This window comes from Microcaecilia unicolor, chromosome 3 (genome assembly GCF_901765095.1).
Source record: "Microcaecilia unicolor chromosome 3, aMicUni1.1, whole genome shotgun sequence".
In the NCBI taxonomy this organism is placed as follows: domain Eukaryota; kingdom Metazoa; phylum Chordata; class Amphibia; order Gymnophiona; family Siphonopidae; genus Microcaecilia; species Microcaecilia unicolor.
The window spans coordinates 235,994,766-236,021,069 of NC_044033.1; the positions used below are offsets into that span (position 1 = coordinate 235,994,766).

At 43.0% G+C, this 26,304-nt stretch overlaps 1 protein-coding gene across 1 annotated transcript in view; it reads right to left on the minus strand.

Annotated features, from left to right (window-relative positions):
• Positions 1-26,304, minus strand: part of LOC115464453 (vomeronasal type-2 receptor 26-like) — a 69,366-nt gene that overhangs the window by 25,563 nt on the left and 17,499 nt on the right. Inside the window, exon 4 of the mRNA XM_030194833.1 lies at positions 9,732-9,959. Within this exon, the coding sequence (XP_030050693.1) occupies positions 9,732-9,959 (228 nt within the window). The remainder of the gene's footprint in view (positions 1-9,731; positions 9,960-26,304) is intronic.

Consider the following 26,304-nt stretch of genomic DNA (forward strand, 5'->3'; position numbering starts at 1 on the left):
AAATCTCTATAAATTTCTTTCAGAAGAGGAGGGTAGTTTGCAGAAAATAAATCAACGAATTGAGGAGTAAGAACTACACCCAAGTATTTCAGTCCTCTGGTAACCCAGCGAAAAGTGAATTTATCTTTAAGAGAAGCCAAAAAGTTTGGAGATATGCCGACTGGCATAACCTCCGATTTACCCATATTGAGTTTAAAACTAGAAACCATAGAGTATTCACTTAAAACTTGTAGCAGGTTGGTGAACGAAATTAAAGGCTTAGAGAAAGCAATATATCATTTGCAAATAGTGACACTTTGTACTCATTTCCTTCCACTGAGATCCCTGTTACATTAATATTAGAACGCAACTGCTCAGCTAATGGTTCCATTACTAGAGCAAAAAGCATCGGCGAAAGAGGACAGCCCTGCCGCGTCCACCTCCCAAGAGGAAATAGCGAAGAATTACCGCCATTAATCCGCACACATGCAGACGGGGATGCATAAAGTGCCTGAATCCAACCCCTAAAATGAGAGCCAAACCCAAATTTTTCCAATACGTTATCCATAAAAGGCCAATGGACTCTGTCAAAGGCCTTTTCTGCGTCCAGTCCTAGTAAGCAAAAGGAAAACTCCTCCTGATGGGCAAGATGTAATAAGTTAAGCACCCGATGAATATTATCCATAGCTTGTCGGCCTGGAACAAATCTAACCTGATCTGGATGCACCAGGACCGTCAGCACCGAAGCTAATCTATTTGCCAAAACCTTTGCCATAATTTTAACATCAGAATTGAGAACCAAGATTGGATGGTAAGATGCACAGTTGGACTTATCCTTACCTGGCTTGGGAATCACCGCTATCCATGCTTCCATCATAGAACTCGGGAGTGGATTACCCTCTCGCACTTCATTAAGGATATCTAATAGAAGTGGAGATAATTCTCCTATGAAAGTCTTATAAAACTCGTTCGGAAACCCGTCTAGTCCAGGGGACTTACCTCCTGGAAGCTGTTTGATAACCTTATGTACCTCCTCTAATGTAATCTGGCCCTCTAACAAAGCTACTTGTTCAGGGGATAAAGTAGGCAGAGATCGAGCTGCTAAATATTCATCAATATGAGCAGAGGAAAAAGACGTGTCAACTGAATAGAGAGTATGGAAAAAATCCTGAAAACAATGGCGAAAACGAGGAGATGTGGTGAGAAAGGAATCTTTTCCATAATCTATTTTAAAGATCGTCCTGTCCACTCTCTTCTGACGTAACCGAAAAGCCAACTGATGCCCCTGTTTATTACTGTGGCTATAATGGGTCTGCAATTGATGCTGGTTAAGAAACTGAAGCTGCTCAGAATAAAAACCATCTAAACGCAATCGCGCGGCCTGTAACTCCCTGAGAGTATGATCCGAACCAGTGGTTTTTTGTTGTTTTTCCAAAGTGTGAAGTTAAGACAAGCAGTCAGTTATTTCTGCTTTCCGTAATCGTGCCTTTTGGCTCGCTTTTTGAAGAAAATATCCCCGAGTAACAGCCTTCAGCGCGTCCCATACTATCCCTAGAGAAGAAACCGAGTACAAATTATGCTGCAAGTGATCTTTCAATGCATTTCTATACCCATTAAGTAACTCAGGTTCCTGCAGCAAAGAAGTATTAAGAGTCTATCTTGTATCATTACCCTCATCACCAAACGAAGGGAAGGCCGCCCAGACCGATGCATGATCAGATATTTTAATGGGTCCCATTCCCGTTTCAAGGTTCCCTTCGGCCAAACTTAAACTAGCAAGGAGGGAAGCCAGGTGGATCTTTGAATTGGATACTTTAGCACCCAATGGGCTGAACAGCTCCATTGATTGGTTCAATTTTTACTGATGATTATCACGTCATACTTACGCAAGTATATCTATCAGCTGTTTGTACGTGAACACCGAGGCGCCATTTTCAATTTTATGCCTCCAGCTCAAGTACGACTGTCCGTGGGGTGACTTCCTGAAGGTGTGTTTATCAAAGGATTTCTCACACAATTATAAGCATCTAACATATATTTTGTCTGTTTCAGAAATTCTCAACACTACAAGAGAGCACTCCGTTCCTGACGAAGCCATGTTTCTAGGTGAAACGGTGGTCCCCGTTGAACGGATATAGAAGAGTGCCCGATAGAAATCATAAGCTAAGTGCTCTTTACTATCCTGTGTTGCTGAATATTAGCATATAAATAATATATTTGCTAAAACTGTGTGTAGAACCTTGAGGCTTAAAAAATTTAGCCCGGGCCAGTTGAGTTTTTTGCCCAATGATAGAACTGCTGCGTGAGTTATTCTACAAACATTGCATAACCACGCACTAAACCACCAGTATTATACCAGTGGTTTCTGAGGGCTTTTCTCCATCTCACCCAATGAGCATCCCATACTATCCCTAGAGAAGAAACCGAGTACAAATTATGCTGCAAGTGATCTTTCAATGCATTTCTATACCCATTAAGTAACTCAGGTTCCTGCAGCAAAGAAGTATTAAGAGTCTATCTTGTATCATTACCCTCATCACCAAACGAAGGGAAGGCCGCCCAGACCGATGCATGATCAGATATTTTAATGGGTCCCATTCCCGTTTCAAGGCTCCCTTCGGCCAGACGAATATCTATGAAAATATAATCTATCCTGGAATAGGTATCATGGGAATGTTAATAGAAGGTGTAGTCCCAAACACCCGAGTGTCGTAGCTGCCAGGGATCACTTACACCCAGGTCTCTTACCAACTCAGCGAAAGCACCTGAAATATTATAATTATTTGCCACAGGAGGTCCAAATCTATCCATTGCTGGGTGAATGATAGAATTAAAATCTCCCACAACAATCAGGTGAGCTACTTGCGTAACAGGAATCTTTGAGCGAATAGTTTGAAAAAACACCTCTTGAGATTGATTTGGCGCATAGATTGAGGCCAGCACTACTGGGTTAGAATCTATATTCAGTGTCAAAAGCAAAAATCTACCTGCAGGATCCCGTTTTATGTGCTCCACCGTCACCTGTAAAGAAGAGTGCAGTAAAATCGCAACACCTCTTTTCTTTGAGCCATCGCTTGCCGAGGCACAGAACACATGGGGATAACGAGGATGAGCCAGCAACCACTCGTGGTCTCTCCTGAAGTGTATCTCCTGCAGAAACACAACCTGAGGGCCATGATGCAAAAGTTCCTTAAACAATTTTTGGCGTTTCTGGGGAGAATTCAACCCCTTAACATTATATGAAAAAACCTTTAATGCTGTCATTTACAATAAAGATAAGGGTAAATTCTGTTGTGAATCACCAGCTGACAAACTAAACACATCCAAACTAACCTAACGGACCCTGTGTCAACACCTGCTAATGCTCTCCCATCCTCCAAACCCCCCCTGCCCCCAAGTCCACTCGTAACTCACACATCTCGTACTATTTCTAACCCACCCTCCCCCTCCAATCCCAACCACCCCCTGCCCCCTAATCCACCCTAACCACCAAACAGACATCCATAACAGAGGGAAACCTGAGTGGGAAGTTCAAGGAGAAAACAAGCCACGCTCCGAATGAACCACCCAAACCCCGCCACCCACCCCACTCACTTCCATCCAGCCACCATCGTACCCCACAAGCCCCCTTTCAGACAATCTTACAGCGCGCTACCCCACCAAAACAAAACAAAAAAAAAACATTAAAAAAAAACCTTTGTAGTACAGTTACAAGTCCAAATCCAGCAATGGGAAAGGCTCCAACAAGGCAACGAACAGATCAAAATCTTCCATCCGATCTACAAATCTTCCCAGGCGAGCTTCTGCGTTAACCATCTGTTCCAACTGGTCTAAGGCACGAGCCTCCAGCTCCTCCACGTGCCCACCTAGTTCTTTAAGGTCGACGCTCAAGACATCTATTTTATCCAAAATTTTCTCTTTAGAGGCTTTTATCTCGGTTTGGATATTTACTAAGCACTGTTGCAAAGATTTCAATGAAACGTGTTTGGACTGCGATGTACATGCATCTGCTATTGAAACTGCAGAATCCGAATCAGAGGGAAAAGGGAGAGCCGGAGAAACATGGCGCTGAGAAACCTTACCCATAGAGCGAATTGAAAAGCGCTCTGGATCCTTGCGCCCCGATGAAGGCAGCTTACTCATGATTGTCCATAGGAAACACTATTTTTTCCCGTTCTCGAAATTGGCACAAAAGTGGCAACTAATGTCCAATGATGCTGATTATTAGCAAGGAGAAGCGGGATCTAAAGATCTAGGCAGCCATTCAAAGCTCTGATGTCACTTCCTCTGTTAGTATGACTTTTCTTAAAGTTAGGCACTGAAATAATGAGTGCTATGGTAGTATTCTGTAAGGGATGCTCTGCATGAATTGACCTTTAGAGAATATTAGGTTAGTGTGCATTTCACACCTAACTTTGGGTGCAAGCATTTATACCTGTTGAAAAGTTGGTGTAAGTACTGGAACCCAACCGATGGCAATTAGGCGTGCAAATGTAGGTATTCTATAACATCGCAGCTAACTTATGGGATTGCCCCTTACCTGTCCATTCCCTTTCCACGGCCATACGCCCTTTGGAGTTGCACGCTATGAAATTCAGGCATGCATTTTACAGAATTGGGCAGAATGCAGACCCATAAGCAACTCCTAATTACTGCCAATTAAGGGATTTTTAGTGATTAATTGTCTAATTAGCTTATACACAGATTTGCTAACTATGCCCAAATTTGCATATCCAACTATTAGTGATCTATACAGAATAAGGCGGAATACTCATTAGAGCACTGTATAATAGGGAAGGAGAGCCAAAAGTATTTGTTTCCTTTCATTTTCCATGTCATTTACAGGTATGTTCATTTTATTTGTTTTCTTTTGGCAATGCTGTTGTCATGGGAAGAAAATCACTGAATGTTCACTCTTATAGTGTCAGGTTCTCAGGTTCAGAGCCCGCGGGGACGGGCTCTGGAGCAAACGAGCCCTTGGGCTGCTGACAAGGAGCAACAGCAGCAGACAAAACCTACCAACCAACCCTGGGCTAGCACACCAGCACAGGCAAGGACTGCAGGCGCCGCCCAGCGAGCCGGAACACACGGACTGGAATACACTGGACTTGTCCGCACTGGACTGGAACCCACCGGACTGGAACACACTGGACCGGAACCCACTGGACTGGAGTACACCAGACTGGTCCGCACTAGACTGGAACACACCGGACTGGAGTACCCCGGACTGGTCCGCACTGCTTCACCTGCACTTAGCCACTATCCCCCCAGGAGTTGAGCCCCTGGGTTTGAGCGGCCAGCAGGACTTACCGGATACAGGATAACCCCGGGACCACGATACTAGAACAAGCTGGAAACAGAAGTGCTCCTAGGTACTGAACTAACAGAAGTGCTCCTACGCACTAAACTAACAGGGGTGCTCCTAACAGTAAACCAACAGAAGTGCACCTAAGCACTATACTAACAAAAGAACTCCTAAGCGCTATACTAACAGATCTGCTCCTAAGCACTAAACTAACAAAAGAATTCCTAAGCACAGTGGTGTGCTGGAGCTGGCTCGCTCCGGCTCGCAAGAGCCGGTTGTTAAATTTTGCTTGGACTTGCAAGCCAGTTGTTGGAAAGCGTGAGCCGGCTCTCCCTCCCTCCTCCCTCCAGATCCGGTTCCTCACCGACCCTGCCTTGGCCATCTCCCCCACTGCTGGTTCGCGCAGGGCCGGTCCAACACGGTAAGCATTGGAAGGGGGGCGCCAACCTCTGGAGGGCGCCCCCGCACCATGCTTACCGCCACTTATCTGCCCACCCTGGCGCCCTCTTCTCCCCCCAAGGATCCTTTTTATTTTATTTTAAATTTACCTAACCTCCGTCGTCTGACCGCATGGGCAGCAGCATCACTGGAAGCGCTCCCCTCCCGAGTCCCAACGTCTCTAGCATAAGCTTCCTGATTCGTTCATTCTCAGTGACCCGCCCTAAGGGCTCAGGGAGAGAGAAGAAATTGCTGGACATAGAGGGGAGGGAAGAGAGATGAAGGAGATGAAATGAGTGAAAAGGAAGAGAGGAGAAAAACTGCACATGGATGAAGAAAATAGGCAGAAGCTGAGGACCAGAAATGAAGAAGAAAGGAGGAAAGGAAAGAAATAAATGAAAAAGGGAGCCCTGGAAACGGAGTTAAGAGGACAGATAGCAGCAGAGTTGGATACTGGACCAGCATGATCAGAAGAACAGTCACCAGACAACAAAGGTAGAAAAAAATCATTTTAATTTCATTATAGTGTTTGGAATATGTTCACTTTGAGAATCAGGTGCTCAACATTAAAAGTTTATATTTATTTACTTATTTATGGCATTTTATCGCACATTAAACATGAATTAGATTCGAACCTGGGATCATTTAATTTTTTTCCTGGAGTAATGCATTGCCGCCAAACCCCTCCCCAGGCTTTCTCCCTGGCCATAGCCAGCTCTGCAATTTTCTTTTGGGGGGGGGGGGGGCGCAGAGGGGGACCAGGGAGAGAGTCTGTTGTTAAACATTTACCAGCACACCACTGCCTAAGCACTAAACCAACAGAAGTGCTACTAAGCACTCCACAAACAGAAGTGCTCCTAAGCACTACACTAACAGAAGTGCTGCTGAGCACTACACTAACAGAAGTGCTCCTGAGCACTATACTAACAGAAGTGCTTCTAACAGCACCAAAACGGGAAAGCAGGGGAGCCACAAGGAGAAAGCAGGGAAGCTAAACACATAGACTAACAAAGGTGCTCCTAAGCACCAAACTACCAGGAGTGCTCCTAAGCACTCCACTGACAGAAGTGCTTCCAACAGCACCAAAACCAGAAGTACCTCTAACAGCAAAACAGAAGTGCTTCTACCAGCACCAAAAGGGAAAGCAGGGGAACCACAAGGAAAAAGCAGGGAAGCTAAACACACAAGTCAAAGGTGCACACTGCACCAACACTAACCTGGACCTATAGCAAGCGTTGCAAAAGCCCTGAAGGGAAGAACACCACTTCCTTATCAAGGCCCTGCCTGATGATGTCACAACTACCAGACACAGGCAGCCAGCATACTGAAACACAGAGAGGCTTAACCCACACAGCTGCAGTATAGTGAAGCAATTAGAGTCATGCTGCTGGAAGCAGCCAGCACAGAGAGACAGAGCTAGCTCAGAAAGGACAGACAAAAGAAATAGAAGCCAGCACAGAAGCTGACCCCCAGAAATAAGGTAAGTGAGGGAGGTGTCACAGCCACAATCGTGACATATAGAAGACTGCAAACTATTTGCAAATAGGACAACACTTGTGTTGAAATCATGCACACTCTTTTCCACAATTGTTTCAATGGTATTATCAGGAAAAGAGTGTGTACTCTTTTGAAAGGAATGCACATCTCTATCGTTAGCCACATGCAAACAACAGCCTATCCATGCATACTGAAATGCAGCCCTTCCTTGTGTAGAATTTGATAGGGTAATTATCAAAGGATTTATGGGCCTAATTTTGGGAGTCAGTATCCTAAATGTACCCCTTTTTTTAACAAGTTTGCTGTTTCTTTGTGTTTTCTTAGCTGTCAGAACCTATTAATTTGCTTTGACTGCACGTTTTTTGCTGCCCTGAAAGGGCTTGCATTTGGTCGTTTCTGAGATGGGCATCCTTAGTTACCATTATCGCCGAAAATCAGAAACGGCCAAGTATAAGGACGACCAACTCTTGGGACCACCTAAATGTCAAGATTTGGGCGTTCCTGACCGTATTATTGAAACAAAAGATGGATGCCCATCTTGTTTCGATAATACGGGTTTCCCCGCCCCTTCGCCAGGACGTCCTGCAAGGACGTCCTTAGGAAAACTTGGGAACCCCTTTCAATTATGTCCCTCTCTGTGTCCTACTGATACTCAGTAGCTACCATTGATGAGTAATATTAGCCCACCAAACATTTGTCATTGGAGCACCACAGGTAGTTTACTCGCTTCGATCCAAGAAATCCTACAGCTTCCACTTCACCATGACATTTACAACTCACTCTCAAGACACCTATTGTGGAGAAATCCAATCTGATTTCACATTCCAGACTCAGACCTGACCGAAAGCAGTCTGTGGTGCAAAATAGTTGACCACAAATACATTTTACTCGGATCTTGTCCAAGTTCTGATGACCTGGTTTCAACTTTCCACATCATTTGTGGTCATAGTTATAAACCGGTTTCAGTCAGGCTATGGTCAGTATGTATTCAATGAATGGCACTAGAGCTTTAAAGATTATCCAGACTGTCTATGTACTGTTTACCAGACATTGGAATACATCAACAATACACGTCCACTCACATGTCTGCCTGGTTGTCTTGAGGCTTTGTACACTGCATCAGACTCTGTTATCAACTGGCTTATTGAATGATAAGCATCTGTTTGTTTGTTTATTTATTTATTTATTTATTTCAGCATATGGTCTAAAACACAGAGGAAGTGGTTTACAATGCATAAAAAAGCAAAGATACAGGTAGAAAGGAAGATCAGGGAGAAAGGATGTGAGATTGATCAAGACATCAAGAAGAGAGAGGGAAAGCCATAGAGAACAGATAGGCTTTCAGGGCATGTTTGAAGGCAGGAAAAGTGGACTGATTACATGTATTGAGTGGGAGATTGTTCCATAATTTGGCGCCTAGATAACTGAAAGTGAGCATTGTTGTTGAAATGGAGCCAACGTTTGCTCCAATTGGCCATGCTATTGCTTAATTGTGTGTCCTATTGCTCAATATTGAGCACTGTTGCTCTATAGCACATAATATTATTGAATAGGCACATATACCTTGAATTATATATATATGGCAACTACAGTTGAACATGCAAATCAGCATGCATAGCAAATTTGCACATGCAGTTTAATTGATTAATGAGCCAATCAGCACCAATAATTGGCTAACAATCAATTATTGGCCTTAATTGGAAGTAGGGCGTATATCACATTCTATAGCAATGTGCATGTAACTCCTGTAGCATGTAATTTCAAGGGGGTACTTAGGGGAGTTTTGGGGCAGTCATAAGAATTACACACCTAGTTATAGAATAAGCCCAATTCACATCTAATTTAAGCTCTGGCAGCTACACCTACTACTACTACTATTTATCATTTCTATAGCGCTACAAGGCATACGCAGCGCTGTACACCATGGACACAGTCAAGGAATATGTTCAATACTGAGGATGCAAGCGCATTAAATTTGTCACAGATCAGGCACTTAAGCGCTGTTCTATAAAGTGTGAATACCCTTTATAGAATAGAGCTCAATGTATACTTTTTTCTGTGTCAATGAAACAATTTACTGAATTTAGGGCCCTGTTTACTAAGTGCTCTAGCATTTTTAGCACGCACTAAAAATTAGCATGTGCTAATGCTTGAGACACCCTCCTATATGCTTATAGCGCAGCTTAGTAAACAGGGCCCTTAGTCTATACTGTATAATTTGGAGAGATAGGGCACATTATTTGAGCAATACTGTGCACTGTTTGAATAACAGTGCAGACTATTATATAATAGGGTGCACTATTGATGACATTGACCCAAAAATGAAAAAAAAAAAATCAAAACCCTGAATAAGGCAATCAATCCAGTAAACAATACAGGTGACTAAAAAAAATTAAAAAAAACCTTGAATAAAAAAAAAAAAAGTAAACCACACAGGAAAGTTAAAAATGGACATTTTTGTTCTGCATATCCTTGCTAAGAGCAAGGAGTTTAAATTGAATTGAAATCTGACCTCGGTGAATGTGCTGTCCCACGTCATCGCCTTTTCATAGATAGCAAATTCCTGCTCTGGTGGAGCATAAGGGTTATAACTTCCAACAATTTCTTTAATCCGTGTCCCATCAGGTAGAAACACTGGGCTTATAATATCATAACCAATGGAGAGATCACCATTCTCATCAAAAATGATTTCCTCACCCAGAGCGTTCTTAAAGTGGAGGTTCTTCAGATAATGATGAAGCTAATGAAAAAGAGAAAACATTTTGTTAGTGAAGCTCAGTGCAGGGATACACTCCTAACTTCAAGCACATGCAAACTGCTCATGATTTAGCAGACATGTTTTCATTTTGAAGCAACATTAGGGTGGAGCTTGTTTTTGAAAGGGGTCCCTTGTCACTACTATTGGCAGTGTTTGCAATATACATGTAGGGCTAGATTGTATTTATGTCACCTAAAAAATCAGCACTGAAAAAATATATCTAATAGAAGTCTATAACTTTGTCTAAAGTTCAGCACGTTTTTAGACAATGACTAATACCTTTCCCTGTGACTAAATGTAGGCATGACTATTTACGCCTAGTAAATTCCTACACCTAAAGGCGCAGAGCAGGAATATTCTATAGCACTGCATATAGGGAATCTTTTACTAAGGCGCACTCACGTTTTTAGCACACTCTAAAATTGTGGGTGTGCTAAATGTTAGAGATGCCCATAGGAATGCATTGGTGTCACTAACGTTTAGTGCACCCACAATTTTAGCACAAGCCAAAAACGTGAGCATGCATTAGTAAAAGACCCTCATAAATTTTAGGAATGCCCATGACTGCCAATGACACAACCTTGCTCATCCCCCTTTTGAGATCCGCATGGAAGAATTTATGAGTATCCCAAAAATCAGCAAAGCAAACGATTTGCAAACTTCAAAGTGGAAAACAACAAAGCAGATCAGTGGTAGATGTACACAGTCTTTATTAATAGAATCGCATTAAAAAAATAAATGCCCGACACAGGTGTAAGTGGTAAAGTCGAACAGGATACATCAGGGAAATCTTCTACCATACAATGCTGGCTGTATCACGGGTCGTCTCTCATTTATACAAATTTTGATCTGAGCTGGTTTTTTCTGACTTCGGAACAGTTGATAAACATTGTTGGAACAAACACCTTTTTAGAAGAATTTCATAGTAAGGATCATTCAGTAGCCCCTGACGCAGCCCTGCTGGGCGAAACACATCCTTTGTCGGGCATTTATGTTTTTTAATGCAATTCTATTAATAAAGATTGTGTACATCTACCACTGATCTGCTTTGTTGTTTTCCACATTCCAGAATTTATGAGTATTACTTTATAAAATACGCTTAGCAAGTGTGCACATAAATTCTAATTATTGGCAATTCTTGTCATTAATTTCTTGATAGGGTCCATTTATTGGTGCTGAATGATTATTAATTAAGATATGTGTACAACTCGACTGCCAAAATTGCATGTAAATCTCGCCTGGATGAAGACAGGATAAACTGTAGGAAGCACATGACAAAGTACTGCCAAGGCTTAACAGCAACCAAAAAGCAATATTTCTCTCAATGCATTCCACAGGCTGCCAATTCAACCAAGCAGTTCTTGAGTATAGTAAACAGCCTACTGCAACCCCCACAACAGAACCAGCCTGCCCAGTCTAAACTGAACAGCAATGATTTTGCTGCATACTTTGCCAACAAAATTAAAAGTCTTCAACAGGATTTGCAGACAATCCCACCCGGAGTGCACAAACTCACTCCCTCCTGACAGAGACAGATGGGACACGTTTAACCCAATGCCAGAAGAGAGCCTTGACAAAATCCTAAGAGACCTTCAACCAACTACCTGCTCCCTTGACCCCTGCCCATTAAAGCTAGTGCAGCAAGCAAGTATGGACCTCATAGAAAGCCCCACAAAAATTATGAATGCCTCTCTTTCTAATGGGCAACTACCAACAGCATTAAAAAGGGCAGTGGTTCACCCTTTGCTAAAGAAAAACAACCTTAACCAGGACAAACTTGAAAGTATCCAACATTCTATTTCTAGGGAAACTTATAGAACAAACAGTCTATGTTCAACTTAATGAGTGGCTAGAAGAGAGAAACTAGCTAGATCCATTTCAATCTGGATTCACACCCAGTTATGGAACAGAAATGGTCCTCGTATCCCTACTAGATGATTTTCACAGAATCCGAGACAGAGAATTTGCTTCGATGTTAGTACTGCTAGATTTCTCAGCAGCTTTTGACACTGTGGATCATGATTCGGTCAATGGCCACTCAGTTCTACATCTACGCGGATGATGTGCAGCTACTCATACCCATTGAACCTGACTTACCCACAGCCTTGAATAAACTGATTACCTGTCTAATATCAATTCAAGAATGGGCTAAACCCAACAAACCTTGCCTGAAACCAAGTAAAACCAAGGTTCTCTCAGTCCCTAACACAAGTGGATACATACCTGACATCAAAATCTCTTTTGGAAAGTACGAACTCCCCCTCAAATCACAATTCAGGAACCTTAGAATACAATTAGATTCAACACTTACTCTGATTCCCCAAATCAAAGCAACTTTCAAGAGCTGCTTCTACTATTAGCGACGGTTATGCTGTCTCTCTCCTTACATCGAGAAGGTAAATCTTATCACAGTTGTGCATGCCATGATAACGTCAAGACTGGATTACTGCAATGCACTATACAATGGTCTGACTACAAAGGGCCTGCACCAGCTTCAACTGATTCAGAATGCTGCAGCAAGACTCATAGAAGGTTGCAAGTGACGGGACCACATCACACTATTCTTACAAAGACTTCATTGGCTACCAGTACAATACAGGGCTAAATTTAAAACTCTATGTCTGATCTTCAAGGCCCTTAAAGGAAATTGCCCTGAGTGAAGTATAGGATGATCCTCTACACACCGCAAAGGACACCACACCATTACTATCACTAACCATGATACCTGCAAGCGAGCCTTCTCTGGAGTAGCCCCCACACTCTGGAATGCACTGCCTGAAAGGCTCCGCATAACACAAGACTATCTCTACTTCAGGAAGCAAGTAAAAACTTGGCTCTTTGACAAGGCCTTTAATGGAAGAAGTAACTAACATTTAGTCTTACACACATACTGCAGCAGGTCATGTTTATCTACTCCTATTCTAGCTGATATAAAATGTAGCCATCTTTCTAACCTCATATGCACGTCTCCTTAAATTAGTCACCTTATTTTCTAACTTTTCTTACTCTCTTACCTATCTATATGCTAACCATCTCTCTGACCCAGTGATGTGCTGGAGCCGGCTCGCAAGAGCCGGTTGTTAAATTTTGAACCGACTTGCGAGCCGGTTGTTCCCTAGTGCGAGCTGGCTCTCCGCCCACCTGCCCGATCGATCGATCGCCCAATCCGGTCCCTCACGTCACCGACCTGACTCTTCTAATTCTTCGGGGCAGGCAGTCTTGCCTGCCCGCTACCAGCGCTGACTCTCCCCTGCCGGTTCTCGCTTTATAAATGGCCACCGAGACTTCCAGAGGCGGCCTCGCGAGACTTCTGCTGAAGTCTCGGCGGCCATTTTGAAGCGCGAACTGGCAGGGGAGAGTCAGTGTTGGTAGCAGGCGCAGAGGGGGACCAGGGAGAGAGCCTGTTGTTAAATATTTACCAGCACACCACTGCTCTGACCTCATGTGCAACTTAGTCTTATTCTCCCACCTATCTGTATGTTCCATGTTTGCTTATACCTTTCACTGTCAATTAAAATGTTCTATTACGTATTGTGTTGCCACTGTAAGTAGTATATTATGCCATACTTTCCAGCTTATAATCGAAAGAGAAAAACGCCTATATTTCGACCCAAATCGGGAGATGGGCGTTTTTCTCGCCAAGGCGCCTAAATCGGTATAATCGAAAGCCGATTTTGGGCGTTTCCAACTGCACTCCGTCGCGGAAACGAATAAAGTTGACGGGAGCGTGTTGGAGGCTTGGTGGAGGCGGGACTGGGGCGTGGTTATCAGCCGAGGAGAGATGGGCATCTTTAGCGATTTTGGGTCACTTTTTTTGAAACCTTTTTTTCACGAACAAGTCCCAAAAAAGTGCCCCAACTGACCAGATGACCATTGGAGGGAATCGGGGATGACCTCCCTGGAACTCCCCCAGTGGTCACTAACCCCCTCCCACCAAAAAAAACCCCACTTTAAAAACTTTTTTCCAGCCTGTATGCCATCCTCATATGCCATACCCACTTCCATGACAGCAGAATGTGTTTGATCCTGTCACAGCCTTTCCCTGGGTCAGATGTGGCTCTTGGGTGCAGTTCAGGGTCACATCAGCATTGCATTGTGGTGGGTGTAGGGTATTGGGCTCCGTGATTTCATTAGCTTGTGTTACAGTCTCACAATGTTGGTAGTTGGTAGGCTCTTCTCCCATGGTGCTTTTCCCCCTGCCTACTGGGTCAGAGTGTGCCCTGTTGTGTTTCCTGTTGTAGTCCATGCGGTAGTGGCCATTTTTGTAAGCCAGATTTAGATCCCTTTCCTGTGTTAGCCACGTTAGAGAACTTAGTTCTTACCTTGAATGTGGCTGAAAGAAGGCATTGTACAGCATTCTGCCAGCTCTGACCTACTGCTAATCTCAGTACCAGGGAGACTCGTTGCTAGTGGGGCACAACCTCTGATCTGCAGTTAACTGTAAGTAAACACGGTTATTCCAATAAAGGACGTTTTCGGAGAGATTAGTCTTCAGGTGTCAACTGGAGTGCCAATGTTATACAGCAGCAACAAGTCCTAGAGGCCTGCATGTATGCAGGTCCCTGGAGCACTTTTAGTGGGTACCGCAATGCACTTCAGCCAGGTGGCCCCAGGCCCATCCCCCTCCCCACCTGTAACACTTGTGCTGGTAAATAGGAGGCCTCCAAAACCCACTGTACCCACATGTAGGTGCCCCCTTCACCCCTAAGAGCTATGGTAGTTTTGTACATTTGTGGGTTTTGGGGGAGGGGGTTGGGAGCTCAGCACCCGTGGTAAGGGAGCTATGCATGTGGGAGCTTTTTCTGAAGTCCACCGCACTGACCTAGGGTGCCCAGTTGGTGTCCTGGCATATCAGGGGGGCCAGTGTACTACGAATCGTGGCCCCTCCCATGACCAAATGGCTCAGATTAGGACATTTTTGAGCTGGGCGTTTTTAGTTTCCATTATCGCTAAAAAAAACAAACACCCAGCTCAAAAACGTCCATTTTTTCAAAAATACGGTTCGGCCCGCCCCTTCACAGACCCGTTCTCGGAGATAGACGCCCATGGAGATAGGCATTTGCGTTCGATTATGCCCCTCTTTGTATTGTTATTTGAATATTTTTACTGCTGTAATTGCCTATTGCTCTTGTTTGATTTATTCTTACTGTACACTGCCTTTAGTGAATTACTTCAAAAAGGTGATAAATAAATCCAAATAAATAAATAAAATTTAGTCACCATATATAGAATCTGGGGGGGTAATGTGTACTGCTTTATTTCAATAAACATTTTCCCCACTGTTTACTAAGCTGCGTTAGTGGCTGCCATGCGCTAATGCCGAAGCAGCCCATTCACTTTGAACGGGCTATGTTGGCATTGCCATGCTACACCCACTACTGTGATTTAGTAAACAAGGTCGTTAATTTATATAAAGGACTTACGTTTATTGTTTCCATATGCTATGCTGTTTATCAAAAGCAGGTCTAACAGCTTAACATAAAAACATGAAATCCAAAGTAAAATCATTGAAAAAAATACCATAAAATCGAAAGAACTGTACTAATTCATACAAAAAAAGCAGAAGGTCACAAGAAATTAAGAGGCTGCTGAGTTCCCAGTCTCCCTGTCACCCCATGCCATTACCTAATTCAAAATAATGAGATTTAAGCTGGAATATATAAATAAGCAAATGATAGTTCTGACCAGATATATGATAGAAAAGCATTACAGAGCATTGGATCTAATTCAATAATACTAATTCATAATGCAGTACCTCAGTCAGCTGTGAGCAGATAAGTTTAGCCTACATTTCTTCTTTTACTTTTGTTTCTCTATCCTACAATTGTAATAGTGCTATTTTTGCTCTAATAGTTTAATGTAAGTATTTACGTACATGAGTACATAAGTATTGCCATACTGGGACAGATCAAAGGTCCATCAAACCCAGCATCCTGTTTCCAACATTGGCCAATCCAGGTCACATATCTGGCAAGTTCCCAAAAATGTACAAAACATTTTATATTGTTTATCCCAGAAGTAGTGGATTTTCCCCAAGTCCAATTTAATAATGGTCTATAGACTTTTCCATTAGGAAGCCATCCAAACCTTTTTTAAACTCTCCTAAGCTAAATGTCTTTGCCACATTCTCTGGCAATGAATTCCAGAGTTTAATTACACGTTGAGTGAAGAAAGGTTTTCTCCGATTCATTTAAAATTTACTACTTTGTAGCTTCATCATATGCCCCCTAGTCCTAGTATTTTTCAAAAGCGTAAATAGATGCTTCATGTCTACCCTTTTAACTCCACTCATTATTTTATAGACCTCTTTAATATCTCCTCTCAGCCGCCTTTTCTCAAAGCTGAAGAACCCTAGGCGCTTTAGCCTTCCCTCATAGGGAAGTCATTCCATCCCCGTTATCATTTTTGTCGCCCTTCTCTGCACCTTTTCTAATTCCATTATATCTTTTTTGGGATGCGGCAACCAGAATTGAACACAATATTTGAGGTGCGGTCACACAATGGAGCGATACAAAGGCATTGTAACATCCTCATTTTGTTTTCTATTCCTTTCCTAATAATACCTAACATTCTATTTGCTTTCTTAGCCATAGCAGTACACTGAGCAGAAGGTTTCAACATATCATCAACGACGACACCTAGATCCCTTTCTTGGTCAGTGACTCTTAACGTGGAATCTTGCATGACGTAGCTATAATTCGGGTTACTCTTTCCCACATGCATCACTTTGCACTTGCTCGCATTAAACATCATCTGCCATTTAGACGCCTAGCCTCCCAGTCTCTTTTTGTTCCCTGGTAATTTTTCATAATCCTTCTGCGATTTAACGACTTTGAATAACTTTGTGTTGTCAGCAAATTTAATTATGTCACTAGTTACTCCTATCTCTAGGTCATTTATAAATATGTTAAAAAGCAGCAATCCCAGCACAGACACCTGGGAAACCCCACTAACTACCCTTTTCCATTGAGAATACTGACTATTTAACCCTACTCTCTGTTTTCTATCTTTTAACCAGTTTTTAATCCACACTAGGACAGTACTTGCTATCCTATGACTCTCTAATTTCCTCTGGAGTCTTTTATGTGGTACTTTGTCAAACGCCTTAAGAAAATCCAGATACACAATATCGACCAGCTCCCCTTTATCTACATGTTTGTTCACACCTTCAAAGAAATGTAATAAATTGGTGAGGCAAGATTTCCCTTCACTAAATCCATGTTGGGTTTGTCTCATTAATCCATGTTTTTGAATATGCTCTGTAATTTTGTTCTTTATAATAGTCTGTACCATTTTGCCTGGCACTTACGTCAGACTCACCGGTCTATAATCTCCCAGATCTCCTCTGGACCTTTTTTTAAAAATCGGCATTACATTGGCCACCCTCCAATCTTCTGGTACCACGCTCTATTTTAAGGATAAATTACATATTACTAACAATAGCTCCACTAGTTCATTTTTCAGTTCTATCAGTACTCTGGGATGAATACCATCCGGTCCAGGAGATTTGCTAGTCTTCAATTTGTACAACTGCCCCATTACATCCTACAGGTTTAAAGAGAATTCATTCAGTTTCTCTGACTCGTCAGCTTCAAAAACCATTTCTGGCACAGGTATCTCTCCCAAATCTTCCTCAGTGAAATGCAATATATCAAGCTGAAAAAGTCATAAACCATTAAAATACCTCAACACCTCCAATGTTTTGTGATGTTTCATCTCTGCTGGTGTTTTTGTTACTGTTTTACTGGTACTGGGTCTGAGGAAAGGACAGAAGATTAACATTCAAGTGAATCATTCCCACTCTTCCAATACCTGCTCTATATTTGAAGGGGGGATTCTTCTTTACCACTTAGCATGCTCAACAGACGAGAGTAGAGGCTGACAAAGGACGAATCCCCACCGGAGATATGAATCCAGCAGGCTTTATTATAAAGTTAAAAAGAAGGACCCGACACGGGCCGTGTTTCGACGCACACAGGCGTGTGCATCAGGGGTCAAACTTGTAAATTCTATGAATGACGAATAATAGGACAATCATAATTGTAAAAAATATATAAATATAATTATGATTTTTTATTCTTAACATTGATTCACATTTTTGCAAATACAACACTTTTGGTTTGTTATAGGTTATAAAATATAATTATTTCGTTTGAAAACAATGCTATTTAACATGCCATCATTTATTTTATCCTGTTTTTTAAATACATTTTTTACAATTTTGTTTTGTACTTCATTATCAAACATTTCAATAGTTTGACCATCATTTATATGATGTCATTGGTGTTGGTATTCATGATATTACTATATTTGTGTCTATTTTTTTAATATTTATTTTAACCAAATATGATTGGTGTTGGCATATATTATTATAATTGTGTTCTAATTTATTATTAATATATGTTTCAATTAAATGTTTTTTATGATTATATTTTCATGTCACGATATGTTTGTTTTATTCATATATTTTTTACAATTATTATTGTCCTATTATTCTTCATTCATAGAATTTACAAGTTTGACCCCTGATGCAGATGCCTGTGTGCGTCGAAACACGGCCCGTGTCGGGTCCTTCTTTTTAACTTTATAATAAAGCCTGCTGGATTCATATCTCTGGTGGTGATTCATCCTTTGTCAACCTCTATTCTTGTCTGTTGTGCTTACTCATCGTAGAGGATTTTTCCTGTGTTGTATTTTGGCCACTTAGCATGCTAGCATTCACATTTTGCAAACCTCCTCAGCAAATAAACTGTCAATATCTGATGCTTCTGATAGATTTTCCTGAAACAAGGATCCAACAGAATATGTATCTGCCAAAAGCTTCTCCATGACCTTCTCAGCAGACAGTAGAGGTTGCCTCCTGCTGCACTCTGTTGGCTTTACATGTCGCTGGTCTCTTGTTCCTTCACCCTGTGTTGCCTCTGCCTTCGTTCACCTCTATGTAGAGATAGGAGCAAAAAACTAGTCTCTCGTAGGTGTACTAGAGGCTGCAGATGTCTGTCCTCTATTCTTTACAATAATCTCTCTTAGACTTCTAGTAAGCTACTGCAGATGAATATGGATTTGATTCAAACTAGCATTATTTCATCTGGTTTGTTAAAAATATAGAAAGTGCAAATGCCCTAATTAGTTGCACATTAACTTTTTTCAAACAATAACTGTACACACAGAAGAGATTTACCACTATGATCAATGTTGGTAAAATCCTTTTCCTCAGAATGAGCTCCATTTACCACAACCCTCTGTCACATTCCACTAAACCAGTTTCTTACCTAGTCAGTCACTTTAGAGCCCATACCGAGGGTACTTACTTTATTTATTAGACATTTTTGTGGAACTGTGTCAAAGGCTTTGCTAAAATCTAAATACACTGAATCTATTGCTGTCCCTGAATCCAACTGTCTGCTCACCTAGTCAAAGAAATTAAATAGATTTGTCTAACAAAACTTACTTCTACTGAAACCTTTTTGCCTCAAGTCCTGTAATCTATTGGATTCCAAATACGTTACTAAACACTAGAGACGCCAATGTATTCCTAAGGGCATCTTTAGCGTTATAGCACGTGTCTGTTTTTAACGTGTGCTAAAAACGTTAGCACACCTAAGTAAAAGACCGCCTAACTTCTCTTTCTTACCTTGTCAGCCAGTACTTTTGAGAACTGTTACTTTTATTTACTTTCCTTACAAAAAGGTTTGTTGCCCTTACAATAGCTCTTACAATAGATCCTTTCACTTTTAACCACTGCTTTCCAACTACTTCAGATATTCCCATCCAGACAATAATTCATTGAGGTAATCCCCCATCTAAACAAAGCTATTTTATTGAAGTCTAGAATCTTCACTTTTGATAAACCTTCTCCAAACTTATCTTAATATTATACCAAACTAGTGCGTCGGGATGCATAAATTCCTTTGTGCATTTGTTGTAAGAGATTCACATTCGTGCTGGAAAAAAAAAGAGCAAAGTGAGCATTTATCTCCTGAAGTCTGAGTCTGAAAGCAAGAAATTGATTTCTGATCTTCATGGTATTCATGTTCAAATGTGTGTGAAAGTGTAGAACATTGCCCTTGTGTTTCAATGGCGCTTTCATTCTGGCGTGCTGTAAAATCTCCGTGCTTTGTGTATATCTCAGCACTTTCATTACAATAGGCCTTGGGAACTTATCATGCTGGGACAAAGTGTACCCAGGGGGGTCACGTGATGCCTGCCACCTGAGCAGCTGCAGAAACAAGAGCTCCACAAAGAATCTGCACAAACCTGCCATTAACCAAGTAGTTTGCAGACTCAGACACGGATCTGATGAACGAAAAGTTGGGAGATCACTACTAGACCATTGAAGTTGACCAAAGAAGCGGTGTACAGAAGTAACACCCACAAGGAACCAGTGGGGCCTAAAAGACGCTTCCCGCATAAGCACACCTAAGATGGCGGACAGCTTTCCCCGGCAAACGCTGACAGAGAAGCAAACAGGTGAATGGGCACAGGAGATATCACGAACGGTCACCACGGCTTTGGAAGACAGACTGAATAAAATACAAGCAATGGTAGAAGAAATCAATGAGAAATTAGACTCCCATGCCAGGCGAATATCTGCGGTGGAGCAACGGGTGTCGACTCAGGAAGATGAATCACATAACATGGCGGCCCAAATCACCGAACTACTACTACTACAAATCATTTATACAGCACTACCAGTCGTACGCAGCGCTTCACAATTGAACATGCGTTCGGCACCTAACCCTTACTATTCAGTGAATCCAGACTGCCCCAATTTGACTGCCCCTATCGGACCAACCGTTCACTTGTCTATTAGATTGTAAGCTCTTTGAGCAGGGACTGTCTCTCTTTGTTAAATTGTACAGCGCTGCGTAACCCTAGTAGCGCTCTAGAAATGTTAAGTAGTAGTAGTAGTAGTAGTAACATGAAGAAAAGACAGTCCCTGCCCAAAAGAGCTTACAGAAAGAAACGGTGGCACTCAGAGAAAGGCTAGAGGAGCAAGAAAATTGAAGCCGGAGAAACAACCTTAGAGTTGTGGGACCCCCGGAGTCGATGGATGATAAAGGCCTGCACCATTTTTTCAGCTCCTGGCTGCCTGAAAACTTGGGGCTGGAGACGGGTGAGAGGATTTTTCAATGCGACCAAATACATCGAATTGGACCGCTAGAGGAGAGCAAGAACAAGCCCAGGACCGCAATTGCTCACTTTATAAACTGGTTGGAGAAAGAACAGCTGTTGAAGGCCTTTCGCACAAAATCAATTCTGGAATATGAGGGACAGCGTCTGATACTATTTAATGACTACTCCACAAGGGTGGCAATGCTGCGCAAAGCGATGGCACCAACATGCACCGCACTATATAAGAAAGGGGTACGCTTTTCCCTCCTATACTCAGCTAAACTTCGGATTTGGCATGAGGGCCAGGCGACGTTGCTGACGGAAGTGGCAGATGTGCGAGCATTCCTGAATCGCCTCAACAGAGGAGAAGCACAGGAACCGGACATGAAGCCTGGATAGATCAGAGTACTTTGGGTGTATGCTTTCGAGATGCGACCTCAGATGGACATTGTTGAAGCGGTTGCACATTCCAAATGCAACAAGTTCCCTTTATGCTTAGGACTTCGGAGTGTGAAGGACAAAGATGGCTGATGAGACGACAGCGCACTACACAAAGGGGTGCCCCTCGCGCTGGAACCTAAGACGGACCCTGCCATGGAAGCTGGCTTGAGCATGTGGACTTTTTTGATTTAGACTCGAAAGAAACCCCAAAGTTTGGTTCATACGGAGTTAAGTGGCAAACGTCAAAGTTACTGTTTTTGACTAGATAGCAGGTTAGATGCGGGGCTAATGTTCTGGTGAGTTTCTTAGGAAGGGGGAAGGATGTGTAGGGCTTCTGAGCAGGGGTGAGGGGAAGGAGGGAGGAGGGAGGGGGCAGGGGAGGTGTGAATGAGATGGATGAGTGGGTGGAGGGTGGGGCTCTAAGGGGAGGGAGGGCTGATGAGGAGGGGGGAAGGAGTTTGCAGGGGAGGAAACGAGATCAGACAGAAGCAGGGAGAGGTGGCTGTTGTGCAAGGTTGCAGGGTATTAGAGGACATAAGGGACAATCTAGTAGGTTTAGCTGGGAGACCTGCTGGATGGCAAACAAAGTCAGCTTGTACATCATTAGGATGCATGTTGGTTATGGTTAACTTGAAACTGGTGTCATTCAATGTGGATGGCATACACTCGCCGGTCTAATGCACAAAAATACTAACGTGGTTGAAATCTAGAAATATGGATATAGCCTACCTCCAGTAAATTTATTTGTCCACTACTGAACATCATAAACTGAAACGGGGATTGGTAGGAGAAGTGGTATCCTCCTCATAATAGACAACGAGGTGTGGCTATACTACTACATAAGCAGCTCCCCTTCCACACTCACAAAATAATTCAAGACAAAGAGGGAAGATACATTATCCTGCTGGGAGAGCTCTGGGGCTGGAAGCTTAACTTGTGCAATGTTTACGGCCCTAACACATATAATCATGGATTCTTCTCAGACATAGTAGCTAAACTGATACCCCATCTGGATTATCAGCTTATTTTGGGAGGAGACTTAAATACTCTTGCAAACCCCACAATCGACTGTAAGCCAGCAAAAAGAGGGAGTCGAGATCAGGAGAGCAAAGGAATCAATTTTTTGCTAACTCAACTGGGGTTGGTGGACATATGGAGGACTTTGCACCCACAAGATGCAGATTACACCTTCTACTCTCACCCTCATAACGCATACTCTAGACTAGACTACTTTCTAGCAGGGACTGTCCTTTTGTGTATGGTGTACAGCGCTGCATATGCCTTGTAGCGCTATAGAAGTGATAAGTAGTAGTAGTAGTAATATCACAGTCACTCTTCCCTGTGGCGCGAGAGGGGCAAATCATAGATAATTCCCTATCTGATCACTCAACAATCATGCTTCGCCTATCATTTGTGAGAGACCCAATGGATAGTGTCTGGAAATTCTCGCCCGCGCTATATAATGATACCCAGTTCAAAACCTATTTGAGAGAAAAATGGGTAGAATACCATTTCACTAATGACACAACGGATGTGGGATTTGTGACATACTGGGAAGCATCCAAGGCGGTATTAAGGGGACATATACTAGCCTACACATCGAGAAAGAAAAAACTACAGGAGGCAGAACTGTTAAGGCTATCACAGGACTACCAGGCTCTCAGGAGGCATCATGTCTCCAGACTAGATGGGGCCCTGAAGCAAAACATGATGGAGGTTAGAAGGCAGATTAATAATTTGCTGAGTATTAGGGCTGAGAGGGATATATATTATTAGCGATACAAACTATTCCAGTGGGGAAGTAAGGCAGGGAAGTTACTGGCTAACATGGTAAGACCGTATAGGTAGAGGCAAATTGTCACATCTATTAAAGATGGAGCAGGTAGGCAATACACCTCAGAACACCGAATTATGGCCCAGTTTGTCCAATATTTCAGCTCTCTATACAAAGAAAGGGAATTAGATGAACACAAGAGGGATGAATTTTTCAAAGATTTGCATCTGCCATGGCTAAAGGTCGAACAGGTACAGGCACTAAATAGGCCAATAACAACAAAAGAGGTCAGATTTGGCATTAAACAGCTGAAGCTTACTAAAGTCCCAGGCCCTGTTGGGTTCGGGCCTGAATACTATCATATTTTAGCCGATCTCATAGCACAACCCCTGAGTAACATATACAATGCGGTGGGACAGGATGAGATGGGGCAACACCAAAATCTGTCCCACATCGTTTTATTGTCTAAGCCAGGGAAAGACGCATCACAGGTGGGTTCCTATCAACCCATATCTCTCCTTAACCAAGATGTCAAACTGTTGGCAGTCATTCTGGTTCACCGACTGAACGCCTTTCTCCCATCCATTGTACACGAGAACCAGGTGGGCTTTGTACCCGGCCGGTACGCCTCCATGAACCTCATATGTGCATTGGCGGCAATACACACATTTGGGGGGAGGGGGGACTAGAAGCCATCGCGGGCCTAGACATGGAGAAAGCATTCGATAGTATATCATGGCAGTGTGGGTTATGGGGAAATACGGGCTCCAGGGCACAATTCTGGCATGGGTCGGGGCTCTCTATACCCGCGCACAGGCGTAGTTAATGATAAACAATAAATTGACAAAGAGCTTCGATCTACAACGAGGGATGAGACAGAGATGTCCTCTATCGCCTATCCTATTTCTTCTGGCCATTGAACCCCTAGCTGCTAAAATCCGCCAAAGCGATCAAATAGAAGGACCGGGTGGGAAGGTAGGATATCCATATTAACCTTTTCGCAGATGATATACTGCTCTATCTTAAGGATGCCACAACACACCTCCCGAAGGCGCTTACCCTAGTAAAGGAATTTGGGGATATCTCCGGACTTCGGGTTAACTGTGATAAATCGGAACTCCTCCCACTGGGAGGGGATTCCCAGACCCTAGACTTCAAGACATGCCCATCCCTCCGGTAAAGCACCCTATACGCTATCTGGGGATCTTCCTTAGCATCCGACATGCAGAGATGTATAGATGCAACATCCTAGAACCGATAGATAAAATACGGAAATTGTGTTTCAGGTGGAAAAATCTCCCAATATCCTTGTTCAGTAGAGTGGCTTTGACGAAGATGGTGACCAAATTACTATACCCATTACAGGCTATCCCAATCTGGATTAAAAGGAAAGATGAAATACTGTTTAGGTCCATAATATGCTCCTTTCCATGGAGGGGACGAGGGGCACGCATAGGGCATCCCAAATTGGCCTTGGATAAGAAGGGGGGTGGACTCAACCTCCCCGACTTACGGCTGTACAATGTGGCAGCATTAATGAGGATTGTTTCAGAGGGCATTACGGGGACCCATCAGTTCACACCCCAGGGATGGCTGGAGGGATAGAGTGCGCCATACTCTTTTATAAATCTCCTGCACACACCTGCTGGGCTAGGCACCCCACATAATATGCAGCTAAGCTTCCTGGCACCAATATGGGCGGCCTGGTGCTGGTGGAGAACTCGGCAACAACGAAGCCCAAATGCATCACCCTTCTTGCTTTTGGAGGGCAATGAGGACTTCCAGCCTGGTATGGGCCCCTCACCCTTCTGCGAGTGGGTGAAAATGGGATGCATTAGTATGGGGAAAATGCTTGCGCCAGGTACAGACCAGTTCCTATCCTTTGCACAAGTAAAAGAGAAATGGGGCCTTCAAAATGGATACATGTTATCATATTTGCAGGCTAGACACTACTGGCAGCAAGTGAGAACAAAACATGGGGAGAAGGGGACATACGGGGCGGGTGACCCCATAATCACGAACATGACAAATGAGGGAAATAGATTGACTACCTGGTATAAAGTATTGAAATGATTAGGCCCATAGAGCATCATTGACACCGTCATACAGAGATGGAATACTGATCTGGGTACCCAATACTCAAACTTACAGTTCAGCACACTGTTTGCCACATTATATGAGATGGTCAAGTCGGCGGATCTGCAAGAGACACAATACAAAATCATACATAGAGCATATATTTTGAGGGCGAAGGGGGCCCAGATGAAAATGTGGGGATCCTATCAATGTCTGAGATGCCAAAAAGGCTATGGGACACTCCTGCATGCCTTTCTCGAGTGTCCCAAACTAGATATTTGGAACAGAATATTCCCTGTACTTAATCAGGCATGCCGATGCACCCTGGAGTGGTCTTATGCCACACTGCTCCTGGGGGAGCAGTCACTCCTGATGTCACAGGGGTTGGCACAGCCTCAAAGGCGTTTCCCCTACATAACAACCTTGGTGGCCAAAAAAGCGATCTTGCGGTTCTGGACATCTGAGGAGCCTGTTCCTTTTGCATGCTGGGTTTCAAGAGTGACCAAGGTGGCTAAATTCGAACGTAAGTCCTATGCACGAGCCTTGAGTGTGAATCACAGACAGTATGCAACGGTCTGGCAGCGACTTCTTGAGATATTGAACCAACACAACTCTCAAACACTGCAAACTGACGGGGAGGGCAGGAGGGATGGGAGGGCAGGGAAATGAATGGGAAAGAGAGAGGATGAATGCACGATGGAATGCCTGTTGATCCTTGTAATTATACACGTATGTAAGTAAGTAAGTGGGTATGACTGGAGTAGTGGATAGGGGCCAAGAGAGAGACTGGCTGGGTTCGTTGAGTGAGAAACATAAAAGTCAATACGTGTTTGCGATATTCCTGGTGACTGGGTAACACTTGTTTATAACTGGTGATGATCTATGTACTGAAACAAACCTATATGTAAACTTATGCAAGCA